The 11607-nt window shown below is 38.0% G+C and overlaps 1 protein-coding gene across 1 annotated transcript in view; it reads left to right on the forward strand.

Moving 5' to 3' along the window:
• TCEA1 (transcription elongation factor A1) overlaps window positions 1-11405 on the forward strand; it is a 32866-nt gene extending 21461 nt beyond the window's left edge. Inside the window, exons 6-10 of the mRNA XM_059901737.1 lie at window positions 688-744; window positions 2401-2555; window positions 5486-5632; window positions 8106-8177; window positions 9859-11405. Coding sequence (XP_059757720.1) covers window positions 688-744; window positions 2401-2555; window positions 5486-5632; window positions 8106-8177; window positions 9859-9867 — 440 coding nt within the window. The 3' untranslated portion in view covers window positions 9868-11405. The remainder of the gene's footprint in view (window positions 1-687; window positions 745-2400; window positions 2556-5485; window positions 5633-8105; window positions 8178-9858) is intronic.
• The last annotated feature ends 202 nt before the right edge of the window (window positions 11406-11607 follow it).

Genomic DNA, 11607 nt, shown 5'->3' on the forward strand with positions numbered 1-11607 from the left:
GTTATATATGGGAGCTTTAATTTAATTTGGAGGTACTCATTCTTATGTAAAATTTTGCTTTTAAAAGTTTCATGTATAGAAATATTTATCCTCCTATACAAATTCATCCTTTCTCTTTTCTACTGTACTGAACCACAGTTAGTATGACCTAGTTTTCTCCTTACTCTGCCCTTTCTACTCTGATTCCTTTACTGTCTCTTTATATCTTTTTTCTTTTTCTTCCTAGTTTCTTTTTATTTCCTTCTATCCCTTTGAATATTTGCATAGGAGTCTTCTGATTATGTCCGTATATGTGACTGGCAGATGAAATGAATGGTTTCTTGGCATTGAAGCCTGAGTCACAGGAGACAAGACAGTTCTTTATAACTTTCTCTCCTCTCTGCTGGAGCAACCAGAATTTATGGAGTTGTGAAGTGAGGAATTGCCTGCTAGATGCATTACTTCCCCGCTCCTGAGGGATAAGGAGCCATCCCTGCAGGAGCCCTTTGGACATTAGGTGAAGCCAGAGGAGGAACATAGTGGGTAGTAGAGAGACAAGATTCCAGTGAAGCTAAACTGAAAGGATTCTTTGTGCAGGGCAAGTGGGGTTGAAGAAATAGGAATACAGTTTAATTGACCCTGTATTGAGATTTTCTTTTAATGTGTTATAATCACTTTTTCATGACAATTCTCTGTGCCTGTGTTTAGATGACTACATCGCTATTGGAGCTGATGAGGAAGAATTAGGATCTCAAATCGAGGAAGATATCCTTTGCGTGTATATTCATAATTGTTCTAAGAAATCCGCTAGATTATTTTTTCTTTCTGTAAAGAATTCAAAGTTTTATTCTTCAGTTTTTATCTTGACTGTTTTGTTGGGAAAGGGGAGGGCCGTCCGTGTCATTTTATTCTTCTTGTTTTCCTGTCATTCAAAAGTAAAACACATAGTACTGATAGTATTTTTATTTTTCTGCCTTGCAGATTGAGAACGTAGCATCTCAATTGAAGTGCAGAAGGGCATGGAAAACACACATGCTAGTAAATGGGAAGTAGGGTTTCATCTTTGGTGTTTCTCAGCAAAGCGTGTACGATCCCCTGAGCTCATTATCCTGGACAGGAGTGTGTTCATGCTGGGGGCCTTGGGAAGGGCTCTGGGAGAGGGAGGGGTCTTGCACGTGGGTCCGGAGAACAGGGAACCGCTAGGTGACAGTGTGACTGCGGGACTGTCCTGGTTGAGGAAATGGCCTTGTTAGAAAGGGAGCTGCTCTGGAGCTGGGCCCCTGCTGTCGCCTGTTCTCTTGAGAAAACCACCTGCTAAACTAGCTTCTTGCTGAGCCAAGGAGGAAATGATCCCTCAGGGCTACTGTGAAAGGTTTTCTCTCAGAAGGCCCTCCAGGGAGCTGTGTAGACTTTTTTTTTTTTTTTTTTTTTGGATTTTATTTTATTTTATTTTTTTAATAAATGTATTTATTTGTTTGTTTTTATTTTTGGCTGTGTTGGGTCTTCATTGCAGTGCACAGGCTTTTCATTGCGGTGGCTTCTCTTGTTGCGGAGCACGGGCTCTAGGTGCGTGGGCTTCAGTAGTTGTGGATTGCGGGCCCCAGAGCGCAGGCTCAGTAGTTGTGGCGCACGGGCTTAGTTGCTCCGTGACATGTGGGATCTTCCCGGGCCAGGGATCGAACCCGTGTCCCCTGACTTGGCAGGCGGATTCTTAACCACTGCGCTGCCAGGGAAGCCCTTATTTTTTTAAATTTATTTATTTTTGACTGCGTTGGGTCTTTGTTGCTGCGTGTGGGCTTTCTCTAGTTGCAGCGAGCGGGGGCTACTCTTCGTTGCGGTGCATGGGCTTCTCATTGCAATGGCTTCTCTTGCTGCGGAGCACGGGCTCTAGGCGCACGGGCTTCAGTAGTTGTGGCACGTGGGCTCAGTAGTTGTGGCTCACGGGCTTAGTTGCTCCGCGGCATGTGGGATCTTCCTGGGCCAGGGATTGAACCCGTGTCCCCTGACTTGGCAGGCGGATTCTTAACCACTGTGCCACCAGGGAAGTCCCTGTGTAGTCTTTTTGAGACTTTGAGGATCCTTGGTAGAATGCAGATTTGCCAAGGGAAAGCATGTGTAAGTTCAAGCTCTTATTAAGTTTTCTCACTCAGATTGCATATCTGAGTTACATTTTGAAACCCTTTTACTTTGTGTCTTGCTTGGCATTAAACATTGAGAAAGTATTGCTCATTCATAGCATAAAAGTATGATCACTATTTTTTGCCAGTTACAGATCAAGAAATCAGGCAGAAACAGTGCCTTGTTAACTTAATCTAAATTGGAAACACTGCTTAGAACTTTCAGGAATTCTTATTGTGGCAGAATAGGAAAAAGTTATCTTATCTTTATAACTTAACCTTTTTTTCCTTAATGGCCTAGTACCTATCTATCAAGAAATAAGGAATACGGACATGAAATACAAAAATAGAGTACGAAGTAGGATATCAAATCTTAAGGATGCTAAGAATCCAAATTTAAGGAAAAATGTGCTGTGTGGGAATATTCCTCCTGACTTATTTGCTAGAATGACGGCAGAGGTGAGTATATTTGTACATTTCTGTGACGGTATTCCATGATATCAAGTGTCAAGTCTATGTAAATCATGAAGTACTATATAAATACTACATATTAATAAATTGTTATTAGCTATTCTAATATACTTATATATACAGTATACCAGACAAATACTTAAGGTGATTGAATCTGTTGGCGTCAGTACTTTGTCCCTTTCAGAACTGTGCCGTGATCTTTGGGTGATTGCCTTAATAAATTATTGTCTAAAAACAAAAGTGTTTTTTACTTATTGTAGATTCATGTAGAATCAAAGAGTCGAATCTCTAATTGCAAACAGACTTTGTAACCTCTAAGCTCTTTTCATGGTTAAATACTAAAAAGTTGGTTATATCTTATTGACTATTCCTTATATTTATTTACAAAATGGTGGAGAAAATGGAATTCATTGTCTGCTATGTATATTTGTAGCTGTTCATAGATAATAGCTGCAGTGTGTCTGCAGTCTCACTATCTCACTAAGCATCCAAGACAGTGAATTTGTCTTTCTGTATAGCTAATAAAAATTGTTATATTTTTAAAATTCATTTTTTAAAACCTCATTAAAATAATTTAAAACTTTCACAAAGTAGAGAACAAAGTATAATGAAATCCTATATATCCATCACCCAGGCTTCAAGTATTTTAAATAATTAGTCACCTTCTTTATCTATCCCTTTTTTTGTTTTCTTTCTTTTCCCCTGAATTATTATTATTACTATTACTTTTTTAGAAACGACATCCAGGATTTATTTATTTATTTATTTATTTTAATAATTTTATTTATTTTTGGCTAGGTTGGGTCTTCGTTTCTGCGCGCGGGCTTTCTCTAGTTGTGGAGAGCAGGGGCTACTCTTCGTTGCGGTGCGCGGGCTTTTCATTGCTGTGGCTTCTCTTGCTGCAGAGCACAGGCTCTAGGCACGCAGGCTTCAGTAGTTGCAGCACGCGGGCTCAGTAGTTGTGGCTCATGGGCTCTAGAGCACAGGCTCAGTAGTTGTGGCGCACGGGCTTAGTTGCTCCGTGGCATGTGGGATCTTCCTGGACCAGGGCTCGAACCTGTGTCCCCTGCATTGGCAGGTGGATTCTCAACCACTGCGCCACCAGGGAAGCCCTCCCGTGAATTATTTTCAAGCAAATTCCAGACATTATATCCTTTTACCTTTCTATCCTTGGGAGATATCTTTAAAAATATGGTATTTTTCTTATGTAACTACATTGTCATCATGACATTTAACAAATCTAATGATAATTCCTTGGTATATCTAATACCTAGTTCATGTTCGTATTATGTTCCTGATTGTACATTTATTTTGTATCAGGATCCAAAGTCTAGATGTTACCTTAAGTTTGGTCTCTTAAGATTTTGTGTGTACATATTTAAATCTAAAGCAGTTTCTTCTGCTCCTGCCCCTTTTTTTCATAACATTGACCTGTTGAAGAATCCAGTTTATCTCTTGTATATCTCACAGTATGAATTGCCTGTTTCTTCCTCATGATGTTATTTAACTTTTCTGTCCCCTTTATTTTCTATGAACTGGAAGCTAGTTCTATAGGCTTGGTTACATGCAAGTTTAACTTTTCCTGCATAAATTCTTCATCGGTGGTCCTTCTTATTTCATATTGCATCACATCAGGAGACACATAGCTTGTTGCTCTAAGGGTGCGGAAATTGATCAGGGGTTGGTGTACTGACAGTCTGATCCCTCTGTTGTAAAGTTCTGCATCAGCCTTTCATCTATGTGTTCATCCACTGAATTGGTGATTTCATTAGGAGTTGCAAAATAGAGATTTCTAAAATTGTGTCATTCCTTTCACATTTATTAGCTAGATTTCTTTGATAAGCACTTTCCCTGAGTCGAAGGCTCTTGGTTACACTGTTGGTAAGAAGAGGAAAGGCAGGGTAAATGTGTAGTTCTTTCCTTTTGGTTAATAGTTATCAGAAGGAGGAGTTGGCGCCCTACTAAATGCCAGTGGGGGCTTTTGTTGCCGTTTTTGCAAGCGTTTGTGCTCTCCTTTTTTAAGTGTCATCACAGACTTGTGACTTCTTATTTATCCAGTGGGGATTGGTCTTTTCAGTCATTCGTATTGTTGGCTGAAGAAATCTTCCCCTCTGGCCAGTGGGAGCTCCTGCATGTAGCTCCTCTGTGACTTCTTATTTATCCAGTGGGGATTGGTCTTTTCAGTCATTCGTATTGTTGGCTGAAGAACTCATCCCCTCTGGCCAGTGGGAGCTCCTGCATGTAGCTCCTCTGTGACTTCTTATTTATCCAGTGGGGATTGGTCTTTTCAGTCATTCGTATTGTTGGCTGAAGAACTCATCCCCTCTGGCCAGTGGGAGCTCCTGCATGTAGCTCCTCTGTGACTTCTTATTTATCCAGTGGGGATTGGTCTTTTCAGTCATTCGTATTGTTGGCTGAAGAAATCTTCCCCTCTGGCCAGTGGGAGCTCCTGCATGTAGCTCCTCTGTCCGTGTGACTCACTCACAGTAGTCAGGTGGTTTCCGCGCTTTCTGGCACAAGATGACTCTGACTTACCTTGTGCTTTTCTTGACTCAAAACTGGAACCAGACATTCCTCCAGAGGCCTCTGGTTCCTTTTTCGGTAGTGGGCGGGGGGTGCAGTAGTAGAGACCATAGTCTGGATCCTAGAGGTGCTCATTGCTACAGGCTTACATTGTTTATAAGCCTTTGAACAGTAATTAAATCCAGTTTTCACATGCAGACTTATAAGTGTTTGAAAAAATTTTAAGAGTAAGCAAACTCTTATGAGTTCTTTGAGGAAAAATATTAATTTTTCACTTTTAAAACTTTAAAAGTTGATTTTGATCTTGTTAGTATTAAACTAAGGGAGCGTAAAAAGCATTCCGTATATGTATAGAAGATGCCCGTAACTGAGTGGTATTGCCACCTTCCGAACAGGAGATGGCCAGCGATGAGCTCAAAGAGATGCGGAAAAACTTGACCAAAGAAGCCATCAGAGAGCATCAGATGGCCAAGACAGGTGGGACCCAGACGGACTTGTTCACATGTGGCAAATGCAAGAAGAAGAACTGCACTTACACACAGGTTTGTGATTGTTTATAGATTCTTATTTTCATACTAAGAATGCTTGCAACTCCTATTTCAAAACAAGTAGTAAAGATAATTACCAGTATTTTGATATTTTTTGAGAGGAGATATCTCTTAAGTATAACAGTGCATTCTTAATACTAGCAGATTCCAGTTAATTGAAAATAAGTTGAAATAGTTATACTTCCATAGAAATTGTTACTGTGAAAGCTGTACAAACTGAAATTGATTAAATATTATAGAATTTAATAAAATGGCCATGTTTTTTCTCTAAGAGCTAATAAGCAGTTGATTATTGGTTAGTATATAAACAGGCTACAATTCTTTTTATTTGGCACGATCATGTAATTTAGGGAAAGTTCTTTGCTCTTCCTCACTCGGAGCCTGGGTACTTTTAGGTTAACTGCTTTCCAGATATTTATTCCTTTTTTGCAACATATTGATGGCTTTTATTTTCATATATGATGTGACTGACTTTCCTTTTTGTTCTTGAACCGCTGAAAAGAGCCGCGTTATAGTTGTTTTGATTGTATGTGCATATGTGACAAAATTTTTTCTCACTGTCATTAATTTCATTTGCTAACTAGGCTGTTTGTGCTATGTCTGTAATCCGCTAAATTCAAAATGTTCCCTTTAAAGAACAACTAATTGTTTCAGGTTACTAGAGAGACTTAGGGGATTGAATTTTTTGATTGACAGAAAATTAAGCACTTTATAAAAATAATGTTTAGTTTATTTGTTATTCTGTAAGTATACCTACTTATAGAAAAATTTGAAAATACAGAAAAGTATGAACAAGAAATTTAAAGTCACTCATTAATCTGCCATCCAGAGAGGACAATGATCTATATTTTGGTGCTTGTAGTATTTTGTGGATTTTTAAAAAACCTAGTTGCAGCTAAATACTGTAAACCATTTTATATACTTTTCCTCACTTTGTGTAAGCATTTTCCTTTGTTTGTTTGTTTTTTTAAACCTTTATAAACATCTTAATAGCTGTGTATAATATTCCATCAGATGGATAGACTCTAATAACTTATCTCATTATTTCCCTGTTGGATGTTTAGGTTGTTTCCAGTGTTTGTGTTATTATAAAATTATACTCTTCAAACATCCTTGTACACAGATCTCCCCTCCCAACTTTATTGAAAAATAATTGACCAATATAATTGTATATATTTAAAGTGTACAATATGATGCTTTGATATACATATATATCATGGAATGCTTACCAAGATCAAGATAATTAACACATCTGTCACCTCACATTTTCTTTTTTTTTTTGGTGAGAATGCTTAAGATCTGTGCTAACAGTAGTCCCCATGCTGTATGTTAGATCCTCAGAACTTATTCTTCTTATAACTGAAAGTTTATACCCTTTGATCTACATCTTCCCATGTCCTCCCATCTATTCTGTTTCTGTGAACTCAGCTTTTTTTTTTTTTTTTAAGACGCCACATATAAGTGATATCATACAGTATTTGTCTCTCTCTGTTTGGCATATTTCATTTAGCATAATGCCTTCCAGGTTCATCCATGTTGTCTCAAATGGCAGGATTTCCTTCTTTTTTATGGCTGAATAATATTCCATCGTGTATATATGCCATTTTTTCTTTATCCATTTATCTGTTGAAGGACATTTAGGTTGTTTCCATGTCTTGGCTATTGTGAATAATTCTGCAGAGAACATGTGTGCAGATAATCTCTTTGATACACTGATTTCATTTCCTTCAGATGTGTACCAAGATGCAGAATTGCTAGATCATATGGTAGCTCTGTTTTTAATTTTTTGAGGAACCTCCACACCATTTTCCACAGCAGCCACACAAACTTACATTCTCACCAACAGTGCACAAGGGTTCCCTTTTCTCCACACCCTTGACAACACTTGCTTTTTCTTGTCTTTTTGATAATAGCCATTCTAACAGGTGTGAGGTGATATTTTCTTGTGGTGTTAATTTGCATTTCCCCAGTGATTAGTGATGTTGAGCTGCACACAGATCTTTGTGTTTCTAATTACCATCTTATGATAGATCAGATATCAAGCTCCTAGGTCACAGAAGATGGGTATTTAAGGCTCTTGTTGCTGCCTAACTTAGAAAGGTTGTGGCAGTTTATATTTGTCATAATGAAATATTTGTAATTTTTACATCCTTGCTAATTTGTAAGAGAAAATTGGTATGTCTTTTAATTAACATTTCTGTGCTTCTTAGTTATGATGAAAAATTTTCATGTTTATTAGCCATTTATCAGTAGTATAATGTGTGACTTTAGATGAACAGATAAAAGATGAAAAGACAAGGAAGGACTTAGAAAAATGAAGTTTGGAAATGTGTGTTTGTTTGACATTATTTCGCTTATCTGAGCTTGTTTCGGGCTCTTATACATTTTACTGTGGTACCGTTCTTAATTAGGTTGGACTTTTTGTAGTATTGTGAAAAGTAGTATTTTTCACCTGACTTTGCCGCAGGTCCAAACACGGAGTGCTGATGAACCGATGACAACGTTTGTTGTCTGCAACGAGTGTGGAAACCGGTGGAAGGTACGCGCCTCCTGGGGTCCCCGTCTCACCTGTTTACGTGGGCTGGTCTCTCCGGGTCTGCTTCGGGGGCCGCCTGGATGTCCCGGTGCGTGCACGTGCTCACGCTGCCCAGTGCTGGGGAAGGCCGTGGCTGGAGTCTGTCGTGGAACGTACTGTTTGCTGCCCTACTAGAAATAAAGAGGTTGACTTAATTTGCCAACCTTCATGTCGTCTTGTTGCAGAAATGACAGGATTGAATCTTAAATGTGCATTACAGTGTCACAGTCCTGTATATACTATATCCATTCAGTTGCTTCCACTCTTGTTCTTCCGGAAAACCTGTACAAGTGTATGGCTTGTCTTCATAGATTTTGGTTCTGGAAAAACTACTCTACCTTGTTGAAATCCAGCCCGATGGTTTTAGTGTTTATTTTAGGAAATCCAGATGAGCACCGCCGTGGTTTCGTAGGCTTTCCACTAAGCCTTCCTTTGTATGGCCTGTGTTCTCTTGAATTAGCCCCGCACAGGCAAGTTATGTTATTTGAATGATTCATTCTTGAGTGATTTTTGTGAGCCACAGAAATATAATTTAAAATTGGGAGAAGAATTACACATCATACCTGAGACAGAGTTGGGGATACTAGGAGTGTGCGACTGGGGGGGCTCACACGGTAGGAAGATACTCCCTGGAGCCAAACAGGCTTTGAACTGCTTTGCTACTTAGCGTTACCGAACTGTGATGTTCTCATGACCCACATTACAGGGTGTGGTGAGTGGTAGAAATAATGTATTTAAAGTGTCTGGTCATTGTTGGTGCTCCAAAAATGCTGGCTACTTTTATTAGCTTTTGTGAAACTTGTATAAGATTCTTTTCTTTTTTAAGTTATACTTACATTAGACTTTTTAGTCTAATGCTTATTTTGAATTATTCATATAGGTTAAAGCATTTTCTGAAAATCAGAAGTGAATTAAAAGGCAGACAATGGGAGAATATCCTTCTCGAGTATAGTGTGAGACTTTGGCTCTCGGCACTCTTTCCGGGCTTGAGGACAGTACACATTTTATTACAAAGATTCGTTCTGGGCCGGGAGATTAATGGTACTGAGTGTGTCTTCATGGCTTGAAACAGTGTCTCCCTTCCTGAGTTGGCAGGTTTTTTAATTGGTCTAAGAGAGGGATGTTCATTTTTTTTCAGTCCTGTTGGGCAAATCTGGCTTTTCCAGAGCGCTCTTGGACTTGTTTACATGATGCATCGTGGTGATGAAGGTGAGGATGAGGATGAGGAGGAGGAGGACTGGGTATATTGTAGTTTGTATTGAATGCAGGCAATTTGCTGCTTAAGTGCTGACGTAGTTCCTGTTGGATTTAAGAAAATTCAATTTAATGTAGAAAGCTGATGCCTACAGTGGCTTACTCTAGAAGTTCAAATTTGGAATTAATTTTTTTAACCTGAAATTAAGGAGAGAGGTACTTAAGAAAATATTTTATACTGTTTCTTTATTTATGTATTCCTAGTAATTCTAAGTTGGAAGAGCCAAACACTTAATATAGGTGACTATTCATGTCTGGAAAACACAGCATCTTTTTTAAAAATGCCTCTTTCTTTAGCAATTTAAGGTGTATGCTGTCTTAAATGTGGGAAGGGGTACACCCCATTGTCTGTATTTAAAGGTCTCACAAAATATTTCTTCTTTTTTGACAGTTCTGTTGAGTTGGAAGAATTGGCAAAACGTCTGGACCATTAAGAAAATGGATTTTGTAATTAGCTTTAAGACTAGGCCAACCAACTAGTTTGCAAATCAGATTTTTAAAGTAACATATATCCCTTGGGTTAGTCTCTGTTTTTGACATAGGATCCCTTCCTTAAATGCCTTCTGTAGTTTCAGAGCAGTAAGGAGACCACATAGTAATTGTATGGTATCTGTTTCAAAACATTTTTTTTCCATTTTTATAAGTAAGTTGATATTAAACTTTTGGCAGTTTATTTTTACCTTTTTTTTTCCTTCTTAAAGGAAAATGTACCTTAACTTTTTTACAATCTGAAACATACACAGTAAAAATGGTATTCTTCTCAGTTAATACACAAATGGAAATTACATTTTTTTCCTATATTGGCATGTACCTGCAAATATTAAAAGAGGAGAAGAGGTAATGTAATTATAAGTTTATCAAACATGGTGTGTATTCAGATAATACTTGACCAGCTTATCTAAATTGTACATAATATTTCAACTAGCATATGAAATTGATTTTAATTATTATGTTCACAAGTCTGGGATAATTAGTTATTATTTTGCATTTGTAACTAACTGTGATCCTCATTTCTTGTAATTTCTTGTACATGTTTATTACTTGTTTGTAATAGATTTTACTTTTGGAAACATGACTTGACTTTGTTGAAATCAGTTTGGTTTGTTGTTTATTTACCTGTTTGACTTTGTAGTGTATTTTACTTTTGCAGAACACTGTTGTAGTTTAGTAGGCTTTTCCTAAATCCCAGCTCAGGCAAAGAATGAAAACTTTTGACTGTTTTTTCCTTTTGTAGGAAGACATACTGGGAAGAAAATGTTAGCATTTTAGGATAGTGTTGTTCTTACAAACAGTTCATGACTTAACTTTGATTTGGAAATCTGTGCTGACCAAGGACTTTAAGGTTTATATAAATCATTAACGCTGTGGCCTTTCCGTATGGACACTAATGGAGCACATTTCTGTCCTGACTCTCTTTCTGTCACACAAGAATGAGGTTGTGGAACAGACTAATACTTGGGCTGTAACACAGCTGATTTGCAGGAAGGACCTTACAGTTAAGTGTGTGCCATCTGTTTTGTTAGGAATAAGAAAAAATGATTTTCACACTTGGTCTGGCACATCTTCAGGCCACTGTTAACAAAGTCCACGTTTCATTGTGCTCCGTCTGTGCCCTCAAACCTCTATAGGAAGATCTGAGTACCTGCTTTGCACTCCCCTTCGCTCCCTCTTCTCCACTGCTTACTGCAGGTCAGTTTGATGTAATAGAGAAAACAACATCTAAAAGTCCATGTTCAGACCCCACATAGAGGAATTGGCCCACTGGTACCATCCCACCTCTACTTTGTCAGGTCACAGAGTAACCTTTTATCATTTGAAAAATAACGTGCGTTTTTGAAAGAATGAATTTAATAAGAATAAAATTAAAATAGTCCCACTTTTAAATTAAGTGATCCATTTTTAAATTTGTTAATAAAGTTTCTTGTTATTAAACATGTATCACATTTTGTCATTTCTATTTAGATATTGATGCTTGCTTTACTTTTTGTTTAAAAAGTTCTACTTTCCCAACTATTAAGGTGATTTTAAAGTCCAGTTTTAATTAAGTGATGGCTGCCTGGTTGTAAGTATTAAGGGACTAGTACTGAGCAGTAGTACATAGCACGTTTGTCTTCTCTCCTGGACCCCTGGTGAGGGATGC

The sequence above is a fragment of the Balaenoptera ricei genome, chromosome 17 (genome assembly GCF_028023285.1).
Source record: "Balaenoptera ricei isolate mBalRic1 chromosome 17, mBalRic1.hap2, whole genome shotgun sequence".
Classification (NCBI taxonomy): domain Eukaryota; kingdom Metazoa; phylum Chordata; class Mammalia; order Artiodactyla; family Balaenopteridae; genus Balaenoptera; species Balaenoptera ricei.